This window comes from Vipera berus, assembly GCF_964194415.1.
Source record: "Vipera berus genome assembly, chromosome: 7".
Lineage (NCBI taxonomy): Eukaryota > Metazoa > Chordata > Lepidosauria > Squamata > Viperidae > Vipera > Vipera berus.
In genome coordinates, this window is record NC_138209.1 from 16,695,836 (window position 1) to 16,721,351 (window position 25,516).

At 37.4% G+C, this 25,516-nt stretch overlaps 1 protein-coding gene across 2 annotated transcripts in view; it reads left to right on the plus strand.

The window, feature by feature from the left end:
* GRID2 (glutamate ionotropic receptor delta type subunit 2) overlaps positions 1-25,516 on the plus strand; it is a 1,115,417-nt gene that overhangs the window by 958,543 nt on the left and 131,358 nt on the right. For both annotated transcript variants that reach the window (XM_081332056.1, XM_081332057.1), the window contains exon 14: positions 18,607-18,773. In XM_081332056.1, coding sequence (XP_081188182.1) covers positions 18,607-18,773 — 167 coding nt within the window. The remainder of the gene's footprint in view (positions 1-18,606; positions 18,774-25,516) is intronic.

A 25,516-nucleotide genomic window follows, 5' to 3' on the forward strand; every position in this document is an offset into this window, starting at 1 on the left:
ATAACTTCAGCCCTTTAATACTGAAGAACACATAAAATACACGTCTAACCTATCAAAGAATTCTTCCTAGAATTAAGCTCTGGGAGAAGGTTGCTGGAATTCCAAAAGGGGTTGTCATCAACTCCTCTCTCTCCCTAAATCTGTCTCTTTCTTGAGAGAGAACATTGGTCTCTGCAGTTTATTTATTTATTTATTTATTTATTTATTTATTTATTTATTTATTTATTTATTTTATTAGATTTATATACCGCCCTTTCCCGAAGGACTCAGGGCGGTTTACAGGGTATTTAAAACAACCAGTACAAAAGTTAAAAACAAATTTAAAAAGATTAAATTATCCCTAAAATTAAAAAACCCCAGTTAAAAATTCTCAACCTGTGCCGGAGAGCTCAAAGAGCCAGGTCTTCAGGTCCCGGCGGAACGAACGAAAATCAGGGGCAGTCCTGAGCTCCACAGGCAGCTGGTTCCAGAGGGCAGGCGCACCCACAGAGAAGGCCCTTCCCCTGGGTGTTATCCGCTGACAGTCTTTTATCGGCGGCACCCTGAGAAGACCCTCCCTGTGCGAGCGCACTGGACGAAGGGAGCTTGATGCTGGCAGCAGGTGTTCCCTCAGATATCCTGGACCCAAGCCATTCAGGGCTTTATAGGTCATCACCAGCACCTTGAATCTGAAGTTGACATTTCCTTCCTTCCTTCCTTCCTTCCTTCCTTCCTTCCTTCCTTCCTTCCTTCCTTCCTTCCTTCCTTCCTTCCTTCCTTCCTAGATTATAATAACTGTAAAAAATTATCTAGATCCAGCAGCAAATTGAATCATAAAGTAACAATGCAAAATACAACTGATGTTGAGAATTTGAACAAAAGATTATGCTTCATCTACTCTTATTTTGATTCCATTTATTATCAACCATCATAGCCCTAGCTGCTTTTTTCAAAAACTGTGCACATGTTATGCAAAGACACATTGTAGTTTGCTGTAATTCAAAGTAAAGTAGTAAAAGATATCTAGGTACCTATAATATTCATAATAATTGAACTTTTGACATGGTTGAGGAGGAGGTGTGTATTGAATGTGTATTGAAATATATTGAATGGTCAGAAGGCAGATGGAGACACTTAACATTTAACTGGATTTCCCAGTTGTTTTTTCATAAAAGCCTCCCTCATAAAACTCCTGCAAATATAAATTGCTGAAATACGGTTGCTAGATTCCTCTCACACAACAATATATTGCAATTAAAATTCTGTCACCTACCTCTACTTGAGATATGAGGTTGTTTTCTGCTACTTTACACAGTTAGGAGCTTTTTAAAATTCTGAATCCATTTGTCAATAGCCATAACATATAATCATGACAGCAGCATCAAGAAGGTAGGAAAATGGATATTGGGCATGTGTTGCAATTCTAACAAGCAGAAGTAGGTTAAATGGACACACACCTTTTGTTAGTTTTAGCTAATAATTTGTGGTGACCCTATGGCCTGGCTGCTGGTGACTAATACTACACTAATTTACATGTTATAGTATTACTAATAGAGAACATAGATGTTCCAAGTACACTATAGCACAGGGGTGTCAAACTCAATTTCATTGAGGGCCGCATCAGCATTGCGGTTGCCCTCAGGGGGCTGGGTGGCCTACTGGGTGGGCGTGGCTAGAGTGCGTATGGCCTACTGGGTGGGCGTGGCCAGCTCTACATCATTCGCATCAAGGGTGCCTATGGGGGCCTGGGCAGGAGTGGGACAGATCTGAGGGTCCCTGGCAGAAGGAGGGTCTCTGGGCCAGGGCCAAGGCAGAGGGGGCCGTTCCCTCACTGTTTCCAGGATGGCTTCGTGGGCCACATGAAACCACTTCGCGGGCCGGATCTGGCCCCTGGGCCTTGTGTTTGACATGTCTGCTATAGCATAAAATGATACAAGGGCCTCTACTCTAATCTGAGTGGATGTAGCAGGCAGATCAGTCAACAAGACTGAGCCTTTCTAATAGGTAGAACAGAACAGAATAGAATTCTTTGTTGGCCAAGTGTGATTGGACACATAGGACTTTGTCTCCGGTAAATAAGAACTCAGTGTACATGCAAGCAACATATGATAATCATGATCATCATAATAAAATGCAATCATCTTAAATCATAAGATACAACACTGAGTGATAGTCATAGGTTACTAAAGAAGGTATAAGCTTGAGGAAAAGGCGTATTGAGTAAAGAGTCTGAGGAAGATCTATAACCTGAATAAGCAGATTATAACGAGAGAAGATCCTCCTTAGTTCTCATAAAGATAAAGTGAGGGAGAAGAAAAACTACTCAGACATCCAAGATTCTGTTATTATAACCTTATAATAAAAATAATATTAATGTGTGCAACTGTTTTCCTAGACTAGTCTTCCTTGGAGGGCTGACAGCCTTAGAGCCAAGCTGTCCTAAGTCTCATTATGGCAAAGATGGACATGACCATAGTCTAATTTCTCACACCTTCTAAAAACAGTTTAGAACTTCTGGCAAAAGTGATAGGTCTCTTCCCCACTATTTCATCTTTGATCTTCCAAACTGGGAGATTATATGATCTTTCCATCCTGGAAGATTCACAAGTTGATTATTTTTCAAATTTTGGCTTCTTCTCATAGCTAAGCCCAGTTATAGTTTCTTAGGATTGAGTTAAATCACACTAATTCACCTTGAAACAGTGTCTTGATTTGGACATTGCCAATGATTCAGTTTGAGAAAGATTCTCTACTAGGAAATAAAATTACTTAGCTTTATGTTTCAGATTCATTTAGCCAATTTGGAAAAGAACATTTGCTTGTGTGCAGTTCATCTGCAGAAGGTCTTCAAATATCTGAACTGGAATGGCATGGCTGCAATTTGGGTAATAATGATGATAATGATGATGATGGTGATGATGATGATAAATAATAATAATAATAATAATAATAATAATAATAATAATAATAATAATAATAATAATAATAATAAGAAGAAGAAGAAGAAGAAGAAGAAGAAGAAGAAGAAGAAGAAGAAGAAGAAGAAGAAGAAGAAGAAGAAGAAGAAGAAGAAGAAGAAGAAGAAGAAGTAGTAGTAGTAGTTGGAAGGGACCTTGGAGGTCAGCTAGTCCAACACCCTGCTCTGGCAGGAAACCCTATACCATTTCAGACAAATGGCTGTCCAGTCTCTTCTTAAAAACTTCCAGTGTTGGAGCATTCACTGCTTCTGGAGGCAGGTTGTTCCAGTGGATAATTGTTCTAACTGTCAGGAAGTTTCTCCTTAGTTCTAGGTTGCTTCTCTCCTTGATTAGTTAATAGGGTAATCCTTTGTCAATATGAAATGCCCCTAAGAGCTACAGTACTTCAGTAGTTTTATACCTGCAAGGAGGGGAAAATGACTTAATGGTGTTACAGCACCATTCAAAATTCCCTCCCAGAAAGAAGAAATAATTCTTTCCTTATTTAGATTACATGCATTTGAAAATCCTTGTCGCATTAGGGCAATGTCGCTGTTTTTGCTGCTGTTGTACAGTTAACACAGCTGCTGTTCTGGAACTTATTCCTGAAATATTTCTCAGCTATTTAAAAAAGGAAATGAATGCTGAATGTAATTATTTCAGATTAACAGCTGGTGGGGGACCCAGAAAAATGGACAAAAAAACCTAATACATAAAAACCTGATCAAAGAAAACCTACAGCAGTGCGCAAATCTGGCATGCCTGGGATTTTCTTGCAATTGCTCATGTGCCCACTTGGCCTAAAGCTATGAACTCAAATAAAAAGGATGTCACTCTGTATTTCTTTTCATGAAAATATCTCTGTGATCTTCTTGTCTAATCTCAGGGCATCTCTGAAGCACTGTGGTTTCTAGCATCAGAAAACAATTTATAGGACACACAGTGGGAGAAGGCTCTATTTGTTTATTGAATACCCAATTTGAGTAAGTTTGTATTTCACACTGTATATCATCGGCTAACATTGTATCATTCATATGCCATGAATGCAAATTTATCACCAATGATTACACTTATTTATTGCATTAGAAATGCTTTGAATTTTGTTCACCTGTGGAGTACTTCATAAACTTGTTGGGGTGAAAAACTGTTCTTCCTATTTTATTTTATTTTTACTATGATGTTCCAATGTCAGCTTTAAAGAAAAATAAAAAAGGGAATCATACAAGAGATATAAAAATTTTCCAAATGATAAAAAGATAGATCACCTAAAAGAGAAGAAAACATCAAACCAATCCATCAATAATCCCATTATTTTAGTCCTAGCAATTAACAAGGCAGCAAAAGGTCATCTGAGCTGAACTTGGCCATTTTCATAGTGGAAAGAAAATAAGCAATGTGATTTTCTTCCAATCCTTTTTTTCAATCAGAGTCATTTAGATCAAAGTGCTAAGCGAATAGACAGCCCAACACAATACAAGTTGGAAAAGTAAGGATCATACCACTGTATTTTCTTCATCTCACAAAGTCCCTAACCTGAGAAGACATGGGCCTACAATAGAATCTTTTTGGAGATCCAACATCTACTGCCAAATTGTCCAAAAGGTGCTTTTTCAAAAGGCACCTGGACTTTGTTTTTCCTTGAAGACATTTTGCTTCTCATCCAAGAAGGTTCTTCAGGTTTTTTTATTAATAAATTTTATTAAACAAATTTTAAATAAAAAAACAAGAACATTATTAAAAAGTACTGAAAAGTGCATCAAATAGAAAAACACCAAAACATCCTAGACACCAAAAAAAAAACAAACAACAACATTAGACAGGACCGGGGAGTGTAATACTACCCCTAATTTCTTATTCTCGTGCATCCCAGGCTAAGTAACCTTTAATTACCAAATATTAGAAATCTATAATTGAGATTCTATACCTCAAATAGTAATACACAATCATCTGGTATTTCCCCCGTTGAGTTTAAATATTCTATTTTGTAACCATGAATACCAGGAGTCCCAACTTTTATTGTAAAGTGATTCACTTTTCCCTTTGAGAATATATGTCATTCGATCTGACTCTGCGCATAGTAATACTTTCTCTATTACTTGATAGTCCATTGGGATTTCCATCGTCTTCCAATATTGCGCATAAGTCATACGCGCCGCTGTTGTAATATGTATTACTAGATACCAAACATTTTTTGGTACTTCTTGTGGCTTCATCCCCAAGAGGAAAATAACTGGGTCCAATTGAAGATCATATCCTGTTATTTGAAATAACCAATTTTTTGTATTGGTCCAGTAACGCCTAACCTTTGGACAAGTCCACCATTGACGGTAGAAAGTGCCCCTGGCAGAATCACATTTCCAACATTTGTCATTTGCTTCTTCAGTTTTGACTGAATGTGGAAGATGGAAGGATTTTTATTCCTTGAAATCATCTGGTTGTTAGCACTCTTTGAGTGTTCATCATTCAGTCAGAACTGAAGAAGCTTCTTGGATGAGGAGCGGAACGTGTTCAAGGAAAAACAAAGACCAGTTGCCTTTCGAAAAATCACCTTTGGGACAACCATGATCTCCATGACTGAGAATCTCCATAAACATCTGTTGCCAAACCTCTTTTAAGACCTAAAATGATCCAGTATTGGCTAAAAGAACCACACTGACTTTCCTCTCCCCATTTGGCATTTATTTCTACTGTCTGAAGTTGAAGCAAGCACAATAACTCCTTTGTGCTCCCTGCTAACTATATTTATGCTTTGTGCTTGAGTTGTAATACAATGCAGTTTAAGTGCATGTTGTCCTGTTTATATTTTTATTGTTCTTGCTATTGTTTGTAATTGTTTTTCATAGATATATTATTGGGTTTTAACTATAACAATCTCCTGTGCCTGGTGTACAGTGTGTTGTCTTGGTTTACATTTTAACAAGAAAAAAAAGGACAGTGATAATTAATTAATAGTCGATAATGATTAAATTTGATAATTCCATAATGAATATATTAATTAATAATACATTTCTTTGATCTTCCCTTCTCCAATTTGTATTTTCCTTCTTCAACCTTAGCCAAAATATAATTCTAAATATTTTCAATATATAAATGATTAGGTGTAGGCATTTTTTTACATTTATACAAATAATAATAATCTTTATATATAACATTTTTTTCAGCTTATATTATTCTCATAACCACCATCTCATTAGTTCAGCATACATCCTATTTTTATAATTTTTGTTCGCTTAGGTTCCCTTATATTCAATCCAATTCTTCAGTCATAATTTCTTCATATTAGTCATCTCACTGTCTAAATTTTCCCATTTATGTACATCATCCTAATATTTTATGTCATGCATTATAAAAATGCTAAACTTTTTATCTGTCTTATGGTATCTAGATATAACATTTTTAATCAGTTTATATTTTACTTATATATTAATAAAAGTTACATCGACCTACTATTTTAACATTTAATATATTATAAAACATACTATATTACTTAATTCTCATTATCCTTCTTGTTATAAGGCCCCTTTATGTTCAAAATTCTCTGTCCTTTTAGCCACATTCAAACAAATGTCATGTAATAGTCCATCTGGTAGGGCGAGTCAAATCTCTTGTATCTGTCTCTGATCTTCTTTTGCCAAGTAATTTTCCAAGTTGATGTAATCCACTTACCCAACAGTTCCTGTATTTTTACAAATGTTGTTGGGAATACAAAAGATGAAGTAAGTAAGATAAATTCTTTCTGTCCCCAAACTTTAAGAGTTCTGCTAATAATTCCATTTTTCTTGTTGTGTCAAATTGTAATTCTTTTCCTTTGTTATTTCATCAATTTGATCATACTCTTCTAGTTTGCAATCTACTGTCTGATTTGTTTGTTCCTTTGTTGTTATTTCCTGGGTATTTTTTAATTGTAGTTTTAGATTCGAAATACACTTATTTAAATCCTCAAAGTTGTCTCAAATTTCATCATGGTTTGATTCTATTGTCATTTATATTTGTCCTAACATTACATATATTTCCTCCGGGAAAGTATTTATCTTGCCTTGAAGTATTGCTTCTGGAGGCCCTTGATTTTCCAGGCTAAGTCCTTCAGGAGAAAATATTGAATGTGGCATCCTGTCATTTTTTGTTACATATGTGATATCCATGTTGTCTCCCCCCCCTTCAAATAATCTTTCATCAATGTTTTAATTCAAAAGTCAATTTATCAGTCAGTCAAAATTACAGATTCAGTATATTAAGCCACTTTAAATCCTTCCAGCAAATTCTCCTCTAAAGGATTAGCCAAAAAGTCAAAGGGTTTTTTTTCCATTAACAGTTCTTAAATTTAAGCAACAGTCCAGGTGTTGTGGGGTTTTTTTTCCTTTCAAACACTTTTTAATCTTATAGCTGGCTCTTCCTTTGTTCCCAGCTGTCTTCAAGGTTATTTGCAATTCAAAGGAACAACTTTTTCTTTGTTTCTGGGCATTCTGCCAATTTCTGAGGCCTTATTGTTAGTGTTCTATTCTCTGGTTCTCCACTAGATGTCAGCAGTTATTTCTTTTTTCAGTTTTTCTTTCCATCAAAAAGTTATTTTTGTTATATATTTTTATAATTCCATCGGATATTTTAGGGTATAATCTTGACAGTTTTTTAGTTCCTAGATTTGTCCAGACTGAAATATTTTAAATCAAATTTTAGTATATGTCTTTCAACCTTTTATGTTAATTTTCCGCTTCCGTCTGTAAGGGAACCTTCACTTCTGGAGGTTTTCTTGCTTTTTGGATCTTTTCAAGGATTTAAATAGTAGATAAAAGAAAGAAGATCAGTACTCTCACCAATTCCAAGCACGCTATTCACCGATGTTTAAGTTCGTCCTCTGGGACTTAGGCTGCAAGCAGCTTGGGCTAGAAGCTGATCTCACACTAGCCTTTCTCCTGTCGGATTCGGAGGGCTTTCCCCAGATCAAATAAAGAAATTGCCATCACTTCATGATTGACGGGGTGCCCCTCCTTCACAGTCACCTCTCCGGGGCAACTTCAGATCCATCTAGGGTTCCCCAAGCAGGAAGAAATTAGCTGTGGGAAGCGGAGATCCGCTCTCGCATGGCCATGCGCTGCAAATGCAAAAAACAGAAGTCTGTTGTTTGTAATTGTTATAAGCTGCCCATATGTAACAGAATCTTGCAAGTCTGAAAGAACTTCTCCCCTACTCTGCCTTTACTTTTCAGAGAACTGCTTTTTGAAATGCTTTTTCTACCCCCATCCCTCCTTTGGATTTTGTTTAAAAGACAATTGTCTACATTGCAGCTTTTCCTCCTGTCTCTCAAATCATTCTCACTGGCTATTATAACAACCTTGTGAGCTGTCAAGCAAATGGTATCATTGCTTCTTTTCTGTTTATTTCTGTGAATTGAAGCAGTACCATAGCAACTTGCATTGGGTAGGATGTACCTATGGTGCTATGAGGTCAGTTTGACATTGTCATCTAAGATTATTATTTTTAATGTTATCCTTGTGAATATGATTCTACTTGGAGAGCTCCAGTTTCACCAATAGTGCTTCACTGTATCCAAGCAACATGAAAGCAATATTTAAAAAGGGCAGCAAAGTTTTACTGTGCCTAAAGTGGATATTTCTGCCTTGTTAAAATGGGTTAATTGCATCAGAGTTAGTGATGAATCACTGATCATTATTAAGAGAGGAATACTTTCTTGATATTTCAGAAACCATTTTGTGGGTCGTAGCAAGAAAGTGCCAGGATTCGTATGTTTAATTAAAAAAATAAAATCAGAAATATCTTTGTTTAGACAACTATGATTATTCTTTTGATTTCATTTCATATTTCTTTCATTTATTTATTTATTTAAACATTCCTATGGCTACTCATCTTAGAACACAATTCTGGACAGCTCACAACAATAAATCCTGAACCACAAAAACAATAAAAACATAAAACAAAAACTAGCACCTCAGCCATTCCCATGGTTGTTGCCTCAACACCCAACCAAAGTCATTTTCATTCTACCCCAGTGCCTGGGTAAAAAAAAAAGTCTTTATGGTATTGAGGTTAAACGGGGAGGCTACCGGATCATCAGGGAAGAAGGTATGTTCCCTAAGGTTGGGGCAGCCACAAAAAGGCACACTTCCAAGCCCCCACATTGTAGGGAAATGACCTGGAGAATGCCTACCCTACCCAATCTGATAAGCTAGGCCAGGAGTAGGCAACCTTGGCTCTTTTATGACTTGTGGACTTCAACTCCCAGAATTGCTAAGTCAGCATGGCTGGTTCAGGAATTCTGGGTATTGAAGTCCACAAGTCATAAAAGAACCTGGGTTGCCTACCCCTGAGCTAGGCAGATACTGTCAGAGATAGAAAATCTCACAAATAACCTGGTCATGTGTCCTTCATGATAACCAGCACCTTCAGTTATACGCAGAAGGAAACTAGGAGTCAATGTAGCTCGCACAGCTGTAATGTGGGTGAAACATGAAGCATCTTAGTATGATGTGTACAGCTGCATTTTGGACCAGTTGTATCTTCCAAGTGGTCTCCGAGGGCAGCCCAATGTAAAGTGGATTGTGGTAGTCCATGTGGGAAGGGACTAAAGGTATGAGTGACTCCCAGCTCAGGAAAAAGTCCAATTGGCACCAAGACAAATCTATGCAAAGCCCACCACCAGGCACAGCTGCCATTTGCCTGTTGAGTAGAAGCCTAAGTCCAGGAGGACATGCAAATTGTGTATCTGTTTAGTCTGGGAAGTGAAACACCATCCAGAGTTAAAGAGAGGCAAAACTCCAATCTCACTCCATCTTGCCAGGGTTAAGTCGAAGTTGGTTCCTCTCCATCCAGATTCTCACAGCCTCCAGGCATAGCTATAAAGGCAATGGTGGAAATGTATCACTGGATGTCAATAGCATACTGATGATACTGCACCCTGTCAATCAAGTGCACCTAGTGGTTTCATGTAGATGTTAAAGAGGAGAGGCAAAAGAACCAATCCCTGAGGGCCCCACCTTGCAAGGGCCTAGGTTTTGAGCTCTGCCCCCACAACATTAACTAGAACTAGCCATATAGAAAGGAGAACCACTGCAAATCAATGCCTCTCTCTCCCACCCACCTACCCCATAGCTGAACCAGAAGGATACCATGGTTGATGGTATTGAATGCAGTACAATACAGTGAGACATGTATAGATCTGTACAGTGGAGAAACAAAACAACCACTTCACAAATGCATGGCACAACATAGGAAAACAAATCCGTCAGGACAAGATTCAGCGGACTATTTGCATTTAAAAGACAAAGGTCACTCTTTTGAAGACAGCAAAGTCCACATTATAGATACAGATTACTGCTAGTTTGAAAGAGGAGTCAAAGAGGCCATCTAACATTAAGACTGAACACCCCTCTCTCATCAGAGGGGGGAGGTTTATATCCATTTGAACTATTTAGGTGACTTCAAGGGCATAGATAAACCTCCAAGTTGCCTCAACGACTCTCAGAAAGAGTACTAATGACCAGATGACTGCAAGGAATACAAATCCTTCCATCTTCCATCATTCAGTTAGAACTGAAAAACTTCTTGGATGAAAAGCAAAATATCTCCAAGGAAAAACAAAGTCCAGGTGCCTTTTGAAAAAGCATCTTTGGCACAACCATGACCTGGATGACTGAGAATCTGCATAGACATATTTAACGGTACTGAGAGAGCCAGAAGAACCAAAATGGTTGCCACACCCCTGTCTCAAGCCCTCCAAAGGTCATCCATTATTTTGGATTGCATTGCTTTGCATTGCATTGCATTGCATTGGATGCCACATGACTCCAAGCAATTCTGAGCAGCTCATAATACAGCTAATAATATAAAAATGATATTATAGCAATACAGACAACAAAAATAGGCAAAACAAAGAAAAAGAATAACCTGTAAGAAGGTGAACTAGCAAATGCCCAATGTAGGGGATCTCAGCAATCTCCTACACTGAGCAAAAGGGGTACCAAACATTTTAGTCCAAGGCCTGAAGGAACTGCCAGGTCTTTATTACTCCTCAGAATATTAACAGGGTGGGATGTTCTAGATTTATCTAAATTCATCTAGAGTTCAGGGGAACCTCATTCCAGACACTGCAACACACAAGGCATATTTCTTGAGTCCTGACATATGACATTGTTTAACTGAGGGAACCTGAAGCATGCCAATCATGTCAACTTTAATTGTGAGATAGATGCCATGGAAACTGTCATTCCCTAAAATAACAAGGCTGTGTGGCTGCAGAGTATTATCAGTCCTAACAAGCACCTTGGTAACCAGTGCAGCTTGTGAAGCAAAGGTGTCACATGAACTTACAAAAGCATGCCCGTAACTGGCATTCTTGATCAATTAAAACATCTGAGTGGTCTTTAATGGCAAGTAGAACACATTGCTTGGAAGTGAATAAGCATGAGTAATGATTTGTAGGTCTTCCTGATTAGGAATGAGTACAACTGTGTAAAGGCCTTGAGCAGGAGCTGTGAGTCCATGAAGACCTCCATATTGTACATCACCATGAATGGGGAAGTGCAACATCATCCAAGATCAAATATGGAATGTCTAGCAAAGCAGATGACCCCAAGATGCATTGTCACTGAGTAAGACTGAATCAGAGACAGTTCCTCTCCATTCAGGTCCATACAGTCTCCAAGCATTGGGATAGGACTTTGATAGTCTGAAGTAAAGGTGCAGAGATAAAGGAATTTGGGGGCACATACTTAACTAGCCCTGCACACAAACATTTGACATATTTATTGGCCATTCTGTGTCTGAATGTGGATTAGCATCAACTTGAAGCTGAGCCTATGTATTATGGATATGAATACATAGGTATAAGACTTTTTTTAGACCAAAGCAGGATTTATCTTCTATAAACCTCCTATAGTAAGTTTTTTCAGCAACCATATTCATTAGATAGGTCTATTTAGGAGAATTCTCAGCTGCCCCTTCACATACTTCATTATCTAGATATCTGCTACCAGAAAAGAACTGACTGATTCTATAATAAATTCATTCTGAGATTCATAGGAACTCATATAATCATCCATTCATACCTTCCTAATTAAGTGCAAATACAGCAATGGAGTAACTCAGATGTTCTCAGGCTGTGCATATATAGCTGCAAGTAAAGGAAGTGTTGGGAACAAGCCATCGGTAACCATTCATGTGAAAATGATCAGTATATCACTAGTGTTGTTCTTAGAAGCTGTGTATATTGTTCAGAAATATATTTCACAATTAATACACATTATATGAGCCACAAATATATTTACAGGTAATAGCTTTACTTCCAATTCAGTGCAGGAATAAAAATGACTCTCATCTTATCTTAACTCAAGCATTGTCTGGTTTGTAATATCAATTGGGGGATTTTCATCAATTGATCATACTTTTCCTTTTGGTCTCATGCACAATGACTCCCTGAGGGTAGCAGATATGTGTGAGCACTAGCAAAATGTGATGGAAATAAAGATTTAGTTCGTAGTGTTCATATTTTTTACCCTATTAACTGGAAAATCATGATTCCTGATGAATGATTATATCTCCTTTATGCTAGTTCTGCTTTGCTGATCCCAAGTGGTTATGGAGGAAGCCTGTGTCCCAAATTCCAATTTGCTACTATGCTGAAATACCATTATCTCCACACAAAATGGCAATATAATAATGTAGAAATGCAGAATGTAGGAATTCAAATATTCTCTGTGCAGGGGATGATATTCAGATGATTGAGTCCTATCTTGAACAGCTTTTCTTTCCTATACTTCTTCTAAGTAATAGCGCTGGGGGAAAAACTTAAAAGTTCATCTATTTCAGACGATAATACTGAGATTAGTTCTAAAAATGCTATAAGCAACTAGAAGTGTCTGCCTGTCTACCCAAATAATACCTCTGCATTATAATTTAATGAAGGTGACTCATGTACCTTGAATTTAAATTCCTAGTGTAGTCTCTTTTAGCATTCATTGGTATGAACTGAGGTTTCAAAAATTTAAAGATCTTCCGTAATACATAATATAGTAGGTAAGTCAACAATAGTACCTCTGTAGCATCAAAACAAATTAGCCAGTAATGTAGCAATGGTCAACATACAATTCTGAACTGCTTTTTGGTTCTCTTCCTTCCCCTCATCATGCTCCTAAGATTCATAACAATGCATATGGATTTGGAAAATTCAAATGAACAAGGTTCACATTAAATGCAAGCCTTGAATTTTTTTTCTCTTTCTTCCAACTTATCCTTCCTATTCCTTAAGCAAACTATTTTGAACTTTTCAATGTTTAAATTCAGTCTCTGTCTTTTCTTTTTCATGGGTTGGACTGAAAATTATAGCAAATAAATAAATTCATTTTTTTCTCCTTATCCAAAATTTCTAATGCATTTGTAATATTCCAAGTAAAAAGATAGTAGCATTTGCTAAAAGAAAGAAGAATGTTCATTTTCTAGCTGAACCCTGAAACTGCATTTACCCCCAATCAATAACAGCATCAGAAACCAGGCAGAAATAGAATTAACCAATATTTCCATTTTCTACACCTGCTGATCAAGCTGATCTACTCATCATTTTTAATTTTATGCTACTCTTTATATTGATTTCTTCCTGCTTATGATTGCTATGAAAAAAAATCTATGGGCAGCTCTGAATTAATATATTTTATGCATGCGATAATAAGTGACGCTGAAATCCTGGAGATCCTATAGAAGAAAAATAATTTGAGGATCTGAACTATATCAAAGACCATGATTAAGATAGTGAAAGGATTTGTTTGATGCATAACCCGCCTTTTCTCTAGGACCACAAAACAGCTTACATGGAGATCCTCCTTTGTTGTATCTCAGCAATCCTGTAAAGTAAGCTGGCCCAAGAGAATGGGTGGATCCACAGACATCCAGGAAGTTCTGTAATTCTAGTCCAACACTGTAAGTAACATATAACACTAGAAATGGTATAGGGTTTCCTGCCTTAGCAGGGGGTTGGACTAGATGACCTCCAAGGTCCCTTCCAACTTATTATTATTATTATTATTATTATTATTATTATTATTATTATTATTATAAATACTGTATTAAATGGAAATATTCTAAGACTGAATTGTAAAGTGGGAGAAATGTTAATGGAGCTCCTGCTACTGTTTGTAAAGTGGGAGAAATGTTAATGGAGCTCCTGCTACTGTTTGGATACCTGGAGCTATCACTCCTATCCTTGCATTCATGCAAATACAAATCATTTTACATTTCAGCCATGGAATTTCCAGTTCACACCTTAGAGGAAATGGTTGTGAATCAATGCTCTAGATTTGGAAAGCAGCCATAAAAGTCAAGATCTATAGAACAGGTGAAAGAAAGAGAAGAAGGATAGCATACAAGCATACTGGCTTTCTTCTAAGCTCTACAAATTGATGGCATAAAATACAGTCCTGTTGATAAACGATTCAATATCAATGTCTTAGAGTTTGAAACTTGCAAACTCAGTCTAATATTATCACATTGGATCTCTTCTTAAAGTTTATCTTCAGCTCTAAAATCATGAGCAACTCACCTCCTTACACATACAGTATGTACCCTTTGGTTTGTTTATTCAAGAAAACATGAAATATGCTTTTGCAGTAAAGGTGGGGGTCAAATCCTGCATGACAAGGAAAAAATGCCTCTGGTGCATCTCAGAAGTGAGGAACTAGGCTGGTACATTTCAGTAATTCCTGCAAGTAAACAGATTTTGAAAAATATCATCTATAACATTGAACAGTAATCTAATAATAATAGGGTGTAATGTAATATTCTGCCAGGATTTTTTTTATAATTCCCCTTTGATTTACCTAGCCCAGGAAGCCTGTTCTGTAAATTGTGTTGTTTATTTTATAAGTGGTTACATATTTATTCTATGTTGACTTTACACATTTAATTAATTTTCCTTGGCTTTCCTTTAGAGATAGTGTAATTGGTTGGAGTATTAAAGGAAATGTACTCTGTGGGACCCCTGAGAGAATGCAACTGCCTTCTTCAGACAGGTAGAGAACAGGCAATGTGCAAAGAATCAAGCTGACACAACAGATAAAAGAATTGGTTTGATGAAATAGCAAATATCCCCATAGATAACTGGGAAGTAGCAGATGTAAAGATGAGTGAGGGTTGGGGTGGTCCAGGTTAATATGATAATTTCCCATTTTTCAGCAACTTTTAAAGGGGAGTGCTACTTTTTTTTACATTCAGACCATTCTGGTGAGAGAAGTTCCCTGAGGATGGACTCTAGAATGAGTCCAAAAGCTTGGGAGACTAAATCTATGATCCTGGTGATTGTATCACCAGGATCTGGCCAGATTGGATCTGTCAAAAAAACAATTCAGCTCTGGAGTGCAGCTATGGGACAACCCAAATAAATTCAACAAGAATGAAGCTTGGATAAATGATGTGGATAAAAATAAAGAAGAAGCTGCAATGAAATAATTTGTAATAACAGAACAAATGGTGGAAGAAAAGACAATCGGATAATGAAAGATCCAGCAAAAGGAGCATGATCAGGCAACTACAGATTAATTACCTGCTTACCAAAAACTTTCAAATTGCTAACTGCTGTAGTATTTAGCAGAGTTGGAAGGGACCTTGGAGATCTTCTAGTCCAGGGGTGTCAAACTGCTGTCCTGCGGACCGGATGCGTCATGCGCAAGCTGCGCCCACCCCGGCAATGGCAAAACCGTCCCGATATGTTGTGCGACGTCATGTGACATTGCAAGTTTCACATGTCTGTTCTAGTCCAACACCCTGTTCAAGTAGGAAACCCTATAACATTTCAGATAAATGGCTGTCCAATCCCTTCTTAAAAATTTCCAGCGTTAGAGCACCTACAGCTTCTGGAGGCAGTTCCACTGATTAATTGCTTTAACTGTGAGGAAATTTTTCCTTACTTCTAGGTTGGTTCTCTCTTTGATTAGTTTTTATCCATTGCTTCTTGTCTTGCCTTCAGGTTGCTTTGGAGAATAGTTGACCCTCTTTTCTTTGTGGCGGCCCCTGAGATATTGGAACACTTAGATGCAGTCCAACAGCATTTAGGTGAAAACAAGCTTTTTCCACTTGAGAAGAAAGGATGCTGCCCAAACAGCAGAGGAACAAAAAAAATCAGCTCATAATTGACATGATTCTGGAAAACTGAAGAGAAAGAAGACCAACTTGAATGTAGCATGGATGGATTACAAAAAGGCACTCAATTCCTTGCCACATGATTGGATAATCAAGTACCCAGAAATAACAGGTAACAGGACTGAATAAGTCAGGCCATGGCTATCAAACATCCAAAAAAAAATCTTCCATGCTACCCTACTCCTTTACATGGATAATTTGAAACTGCATATAAAAACACAATCTGAAATAGAATTCCTGCTCAACACTATCCATATATACAGCCAAGACATTGCAATGGTGTTTGGACTGGCCAAATGTGCTACTCTTAGTTGGAAAAATAGTGAGAACTGAAGGTCTGGAAGAAGAGGATTACTACAAATACCCAGGGTTATGTGATCACCATTTGTGACTTTCTGACTTTCTAATTCAATGGGGAAGCCAGATTCATTTAATTACTGTATTACTAGCTTTACAACTATTGCTACCAAGGTGGTAAAATGGAGCAAAGCTCACTTAACAACTGTCTTGCTTAACAACAGAAACTTCTGATGGCAAGCTATTCCACTGATTAATTGTCTTCACTGTTAGGAAGTTTCTCCTTAATTCCAGGTTGCTTCTCCTTGATTAGTTTCCATCCATTGTTTCTTATCCTGCCCTCTGGTGCTTTGGAAATAAGTTGACCCCCCTCTTCTTTGCGGCAGCCACTCAAATACTGGAATATGTACTTCTTCAAATACTGGAATACCTCTCAAATACTGGAACACAGTACATACTTGGAAGTATTGGAAGTTGAGAAGCCCATTAATAGTTGCTTCTTATAAGCAACCTAAAGTCTTCAAGTAGAGGACATAGCATCTTGATGAAGATGTAGAATAAATGAATGAATTCTCCTTTGAATAAAAGTTTCCTTCTTATGTCCATGTTACTTGCTTGGCAAAACTATGAAAGGGATTTCCTTACATCTTTCCCTAGGATGTCCTTAGATCTTCCAATCTAATCTACAATCCTGGAATTTCCTGGGGATCTCTCACAAAAGAATTAATCGTGTTCAGAGCTGCTTAGATCAGTCAAGATTAGTTACATCCTGTCACCTATTGTGACCCAGAGATCTAAATCTGTCAGTACCTAGATGGAACATTTTTCCCACACCATGTGTGTGTGTGTGTGTGTGTGTGTATGTGTGTGTGTGTGAATGTAAAGGTAAAGTTTCCCCCGCACATGCGTGCTAGTCGTTTCCAACTCTAGGGGCCGGTGCTCATCTCCATTTCAAAGCTGAAGAGTCAGCACTTGTCTGAGGACGTCTCCATGGTCATGTGGCTGGCATGACTAGATGCCAAAGGCACACGGAACGCTGTTACCTTCCCACCATAGTGATCCCTATTTTTCTACTTGCATTTTTATGTGCTTTCGAACTGCTAGGTTAGCAGAACCTGGGACAAGTAGCAGGCGCTCACTCTGTTATGCGGCACTCGGGATTTGACCCGCCAAACTGCCAACCTTCAGATCAACAAGCTCAGCGTCCTAACCCACTGAGCCACAGTGTCCATATATATATATATACAAGTTGACTATGTCCTGTGGATAAGCCCTGAGTCGGGCCAAAACAGGAATGAAAGAGTTAATTAGCAAGGTCCACTCAAAAAGCCTTGACAAATACTTAAACATATATATATATATATATATATATATATATATATATATATATATATATATATATATATATATATATATATATGGTTTCTAGTTATTATCGATTGGTCTTCTGTAAGCATTTTACAGTGAGGTTATAAAACAATGTCAAAGAATAAAAGGAAGCCATGAAAACTAGCAATGGGAATTGGTAAAAAAGCAACCGTTAGGACTGGAATGCTAGCCAAGAAGAGATCATTGATAGAATCTGTGCCACTTCAATTAACATTTTCTTTGATCATCCCAAGTGATCACCTCCATGAAGACTGTAAGAGCTTGGAGGCTGGTGTAACTGAGTTGTTTAGAATTTTGTGTTATAATACTGTATGTTGGACTTTGAATCTGGTTTAGTTGCAAAGAAGCAACCAGTGTAGTAATATAGTTGACGAGCCAGTTAATAACCTGGCCATTGTTATCCAGCATTAATTGTATCTTCTGAATCAGTATCAGGAACCATATTATTGCATGAATTGTGATAGCCTAACTCAAGGGTGTTAACTGCTGGCCCGCAGGCCAGTTGCATCATGTGGAAGCCGCATCCACCCCAGCTCCAGCAATGCAAAAAAAGTCACAATATGTTACAACACATCACGTGATGCAGCGAGTTTGACACCCATGGCCTAACTCTTCCTTTACAGTTGGCTACTTAAGTTTAATGAAAGAAGGTGCCCTATAAATGAAACAGGTTTCTGGCTGGGAGATTTTTCATTTTCATTTCACTGAAAACGATGTTATAAAACCTCCTACTCTTTCAAATAGCCTGTAAAGGGTATTGTTTATGTTCATAGCTGGTGTTTGTTTCTTTCTTTTTTTTCAAAACATTCATAGCAAAATTGGATCATATTTTCTTTTGTGGTTTCAGGTCAAATATGGAAATTACGCCTTTGTTTGGGATGCAGCAGTTTTGGAATATGTCGCTCTGAATGACCCAGATTGTTCCTTCTACACTGTTGGAAATACTATTGCAGATCGAGGATATGGAATAGCTCTTCAACATGGAAGCCCCTACAGAGATGTCTTCTCACAAAGGTAATTTTGTTAGAAGAATACCAAAGTTGTCGTAAGACTTTTGGTTTTGTTTGTGTCAGAAAGTATATCACCTTATACCTGAATGGATTGGAGCATAATTATGATGCTCCATAAGAACAATAAAGCAGAGGATGGTTTATATTGTAGTTGACCGTAAAGTAGTTCAACATAATTGCACTGATTTTGATTGGGGGTAAGACTGGGAATCATCAATTTTTTGCTGGAATTAAAAAAAAAACATGTTTGAGTTTGGTCAGAAGACAATGATAAAGAGCTATAACACATAGTATATGAACAGCTGTTTCAGTAGAGATGATTATGACAGTGGTTCTTGACCTGTGGTCCATGGACCTTGGGGAGCAGCGATATCATCACATAGAGTCTGCAAAGGCTTGAAGAAATGTTATGATTTAAATCAAGTCTTGGGGGTCTGTGACCATTGTCCACAGCCACAAAAGGTATTTAAAGAGAGTCTGTGGTGAAGAAAAAGTTGAGAACCTCTGGATTATCAGGTTAGATTAAAAAAGAGGCAGAGTTCTGATTGCGCCATCATGAATGTGTCATCTTTACTTTTTGGACCATACCCTACAAGTACTGAAGATTTTATAGGTGCTCAAATACTTTGACTAGTTGGCTTATAATTTCTGGCATGAACATAGGAAACTTGAAACATAGATCTTGCCTCATCCAGATCTTAATATTGTTACTGTATTTTACTAACTTTGAGAAACCTTTTCTTGTCAAAGATTAAGTGGATATCAGCAATGGCTAGCCTGATCAGAAAGATCTTGGGCCCTGCCCCAAAAGTATCAAGTGCCTATTTGAAACAGTGATTCAAAATTGTAGTCATGTAAATGTGCTTTCTGGAAAAGTGAAAGAAAAAAAGCTCTATCAAGGGCCAATGTTTATACAAAAGAGATGCATATAGATTGTGAATATAGGTTTCTATAAGAGTGAATATAGGTTTCCGTGAATAAAAATAGTGACCATGTATTGGCAGTATATGTGAATGGACAAAGGATAGTTTGTTACTTCTCTGCAATCTGGAAAAAGAATTTATATAGTTGAATAAATTGAATTTACAAATCTTGCTTTAGCATATGTAGTTGACATGGTGCTGTTGAAATAGTTAGTGCTATTGTTCTATCACTGGAAGCCAGTACATCTATATCATGGAGAATAACAGTAAAGGTAACATCACGTCTGTTGCTAATTTTTGGCAATACTGGAAAAACATGTAAGAGACCAATTTCTAGTGGGTTTGGATTGCAGGGTTGATCTATGGAATTAATACATTAGTCAGATTCTACTGTAAAGTGACATACATAACAGAAGCCTAAAATCTGGAGAACAGTCATTTCAAAAATAGGGAATGTGGAACTAAGTAATCCATTCTTGTGTTGTTTACATTTTCTAAATGTACATCATAAATATTCTTATCATTTTAATTGGGCCAGTGTTTATATATGGCATGACATGTGATATGTTTAGCCTTTTTGAATACTGCTTTTGTATGGGCCGTGCCTGCAGTAAATAAACAACAGCAAATTGGAAGGATGAGTAGGCACAAAAAAGCAGAATTAAGCCCAGTGCTGGGATTAAAATATGTGAACAACCAGTTCTCTGTGTGGATACTGCTTGCAGAAGTCCATTCTGGGCCTGGGCAACAAAAAATTAGCTACCGTTTCTGCCGAAGTGGTGTGAACCAGCTGAAGCCCACCACTGACTAAACCTGAACATCTGGAATGTCAAACCATAGCTTTACTTATCTCTCTTAGAGGTGTAAATCATGCTCTTGAATAAATTGTTGCATTGTCTCATGGCTCTTTCTAAACTGCCATTAAAAATACGTTCTGCAACAGCAGCTTCAGCATGAGATCTCATGCTAAGCAGCCATCATTTTTTTATTATATTAAGATTGTAGTCTGTGTTACAAGTCACTGCATAGTGCGGAATGTAGCTGTATATGTCCTGTTATTGTACTGAATGTTTAGGTGTTTCTCAGACTATTCTGTTAAACAAGGAAGTATTTTATGTGACTTTATTAACATTATTATCTACAGAAATGAATTAAAAACAGCAAAAGGGATTTCTTGTACTGAAACTGGGCCATATTTATTAAGTTTAGCACTTTCAGCCTGTTTAATAGCCCTTTGCTTTCATGTAATTTATATCTGCAAAAATACACAGAAAGCAAGATACAGTAATTTTCTTAATGGCCTTGCTCTTTTTTTCCCCTCATATCTTCTGCCTTCATGAAATATATGTATTTTACATATAATATATATACTATATTATCCAGTTTGGTCCTTTGTTCTTCATTTTCTAGCTGAACTGTATTTATTTAAGAAAAATGCAGTGACCTATTCTAGAGTTTTCTTATTGTAATGCAGGCTGTACATATTCACAATTTTATCTGATCCAGAATTAACCTTTTAGTGGGAAATTCTCTAGGCAAATGCAAAAAAATTGATTGATCATAGAGGGTGACAAATTAAAGAGAATTCCAGTGGAATATTTACATATGGTATATATTACTGTGCAAGTATATGGAGAAGTAGCATCTTCAAAGCATATAGCATTTTATAGTCAAAGCAACATGCATCATGGATTCTATCTTTTCCTGTTCATCATTCATATTTTTCCTATAATTTAGCCATGAATGCACTAGTCATAAAATACATATATATAATCTTTCTATACATTTGGAAATCAGTGTAGAATGCAAATTTTTATCCAAAAAATTGGATTTGCATCCAGGTACATTAGTGTAGTGGCTGATTTAATATTGGGATGAATCTCTGGATGAGCAGATGTTTGAGAGAACTCTAGAGCTGGAAGAGACTAAAGATGAGAGTTGTTAGCATAATTAGAAAATAATTAGATGATCAGTATTGAAAACTGAGCCTTAAGAGACCAAGGGCCATAGTTGCAGAAAGGGCCAGTAAGGAATCTTACTGATTATAAAGTGGAAAGCAGTTTCTAGCAAGCAGATGCATCAATAGGAAGCGTTCTTATGAGAGAGGGTTTTCATAGCTCCCTTGGCACCGTTTTCCATGACTGCTCTCGTGTGGGTTTTTCAAATCATCCTTTGCCTCTCTGATGAGGAAGCTGAATCGCTGCCTCTGAATGCTAAGTAGCAGCAAAAATATATTTTTTTCCTCACTGGAATTAGCAAACATTCACTTCAATATTTCAAATTCTTTCATGTGAAGGAGATCTGTTTAAAATGCATCAGTGAGTCATGTTCCCCCCCCCCCGCCGCCCCTTTCTTAAGATAAGAGAATGAAAGGCAGGCTTTGTTCTGTGAAATACAGGGAGTCTGCCGTCATGTAATATTGGACATCACTAGGTGACCATGACATAGCATCTTGAGTGTTTGTGGGAAAAGCTTAGATTAAGAAAGGGAACTTTCTTTCTGGTATGGGTGAAGGTTAAATACAAAAGCTGAAAGTTAAGGAAAGTGAAGATAATGCAAAAACTAGATGGTGAGTGTTATATACTGGGTTCTGTGCTTGATTGAAGAGAGGAGGCGAGTGAGTTCAGCAAGCATCATTCTTTATTTGCTTACAGGAACTGAACTGGGAAACAGAGCTTAAAGCAAACCTATTGCCGCCCTAGAAGCAGCCAATGACAGCGCTGGAGACGGGTTGTCTGAGGAGTTGGGAGCCATTAGCCAGCTTCCCTGCTTAAGCAACCTTCCAGCAATTAACCCCACGTGGTACACTTTAGTAAGAGAAAACCAAATACATTACAGTGAGAATGTTCAGAAAGAAAGGAGCAGAATTGAAAGAAGGAGATAGAATGGAACATGGAGCTAGAACAGTGACGGACACCTGAAATTTCAGAGCAACCTATTTTATGTCATGTCATGTCACGTCATGTCACATCATGTTATATTATGTTATGTTACTGTAGGCCCACAGACCCTCCGAGGAGACATGAGAAGGTTAAGTGTGTGTTTCCCACAATGATCTTGGACCAAACATTGACTGTTTCTGACCAAACATATAGCAATAGCACTTTGACTTATATATCACCCTATAGTGCTTTTCAGTATCTGTGAGCAGTTTACAATATCAACATATTGCCCTCAACAATCTGGGTCCTCATTTTACCAACCTCAGAAGGGTGGAAAGTTAAATCAACCTTGAGCCAGTCAGGTTTGAACTCCTGGCTGTGGGCAGAGTTAGCCTGCAATACTGCCTTCTAACCATTGCACCACCACAGCTCTTACCACTTATGACAAATTAAAAAAAAGAAATTGGCAAATTATTATTGGCAAAAATGTACTTAATGGAATAGGCAAAATGGCAATGAAATATTTTCTTCCCACAATTTTACTCACTCAATTTTAATTCATAAACTACTACAGAAAAGCATTAGTTTGCCTTCTGCTTGGCTTTAAAATGTTTATTGTTTGCATATTCTGCTTACAGAGCTTGGCAGAAATAAGATTGGGTGAGTGAGTATGGGATTGCAGTCTTAATTTTAATAGGATCAGATAACTCTGGAGCTAAAAAGCCATTTTACCCAGCATCATTATCTTAATTTAATTTGGGGATGTCTTTATGTTCATATAGTAACCCAGCTAGGGAAGTTATGGTTTCCTTTCTTCTCCAAGGGGGAACTGCAGCTTTTTTGGTTTGAAGATTACTTAAACTTCATTAGGCCATTTGTAAATTCCATTAAGATAATAGAAAGAGATGTGAAACTGGAGGTAATCATTAATAAAACAAATTACACTGGAGAAATACTTTGCTTGGACAAATTTTGAGGTTGATTTTACAAACCGTTGGCATTTCAGGGTAAGAAACACATTAAGCCTAATACAAATTAGCCTAACTGTTCGATTGGGGAAGAGAAGAGAAATGCCGGAAGGATTTTGTGACTCATTTGGAAAGTCTTAAAGAGATCAGAATAATTCACTGAGCTGGTGTTTGCCATTAACTTTTCTCTAAAGGGACTCCTTTGCATCTTCTGCCTCTGTGCACAGTTTAATGAATAATGTGGAAGCACATTCTGAGCATCTGTACATGCATGTTTTTTGTATTTCTTCAGGATTATGATACATAGCTAGCTTAGTAGCAAACACTGACTATACATATTGCCCACCTGAGCAAATGCATCGTTATTTCCTACTCTTACTCCTCCTTTCTTTAATGGCCATGTCTGCTTTTCTTTCTCATAGATTTCTCTCTCTCATAATTGACTCACTATATGCCAAGCAGACTTTCTCTATCACATACTCTCCAAGTGTTGTCAGACAACAAGTTCCAATATTTTTATCCACTAAAGCTGGACTCTTAAAATTTGGAAAACTATAACCCCTGTTAGGTAGATGACTATGGCCTAACTGGTTGGGTTGGCAATATATATAAACTATGATTGTATTGTTGTAATAGAAACTGTATTGTATCACTTTAAATGTCTGATGATTGGCCAACGCTGTTTTTCCAATGGCCATAAGGGAGCTAGAGACATAGCTTCTTTCTGTTATTCTCTCTGTTACGTTTGCTGTTACTTGCTGATTATTGTGGTTTGTGGGTTTGCTACTGTTTGCTAAACCTGAAGAACTGTGTTTTCACTTACGGACTGGTAAGAAGACTCTGTATTGGATAATCCTTGGACTAATGTTATTTGCTATCATCTCTTTACTCGTGTGTGACCTGGACTGCTTTTTCTTGGACTGTGCTATTGTATTATTCCACAAGTAAAACTTTTTTTACACACCTCAGTGTATCTGTGTGGTTGCTGCGTAAACTTGACTACTCTCAGTATCCTCTTTTTCTGTGCAAGCTCTTTTTAGCTCAAGAGGTACTCTGCACATCCTTATCATTGGTTATGGGCCCAGTGACGTACTGAGAGCTAGTGTACGCAGTACCATATTAAGACAGCTGAGTTTGTGTTATCTGTTCAACTGAAAATGGCACATGAACAGTCAACAAGTATCTCCTGGATAACCCGGTTAGATGGAACAAACTACGTTTCCTGGTTCACGAAATGTTGCTTGCTCCTGCACAAGGAAGGACTATGGGCTGTAGTTAATAATCCACCAGATGTGACTGCTCGGGATCCAGCAGATGAGGAAGATGCAAAGAAGATAGCTAAATTTAACCAAGATAACGAAAGAGCTCTTTGCATAATTGGACTAACACTGAATGACCAGCAGCTTGTCTATATTCATGGTGAGGAGTCTGCTGCTAGGTGTTGGGACACTTTGAGACGAATTTATGTTCGTGATAGTCTGGGTGCACATATACACCTTACACGTAAACTGTTTAGGGCTCGTCTTCTGAAAGGTGCTTTTCAGAATGAAGCTGCTTTTTCGGCTGCAGAATAAATGGACAGGCTAGGCGGGGTGTCAGTACCGCTGCTGTGAGATGAGTGGAAAAGACACCCCCCCAAAAAAAAATAAGACCTGGTGTCTCTCTTGGAGGCAAAATAATAAAATAATAATAATAATAATAATAATAATAATAATAATAATAATAATAATAATAATAATAATAATAATAATAATAATAATAATACCAGGTTTTATTTTCAGGGAAACACGGTAGCAGTGTTCCAATATCTCAGGGGTTGCCACAAAGAAGAGGGAGTCAAGCTATTGTCTAAAGCACTTGAAGGCAGGGCGAGAAGCAACGGATGGAAACTAATCAAAGAGAGAAGCAACCTAGAACTAAGGAGAAATTTCCCAGAAGTTAGAACAATTAATCAGTGGAACAACCTGCCTCCAG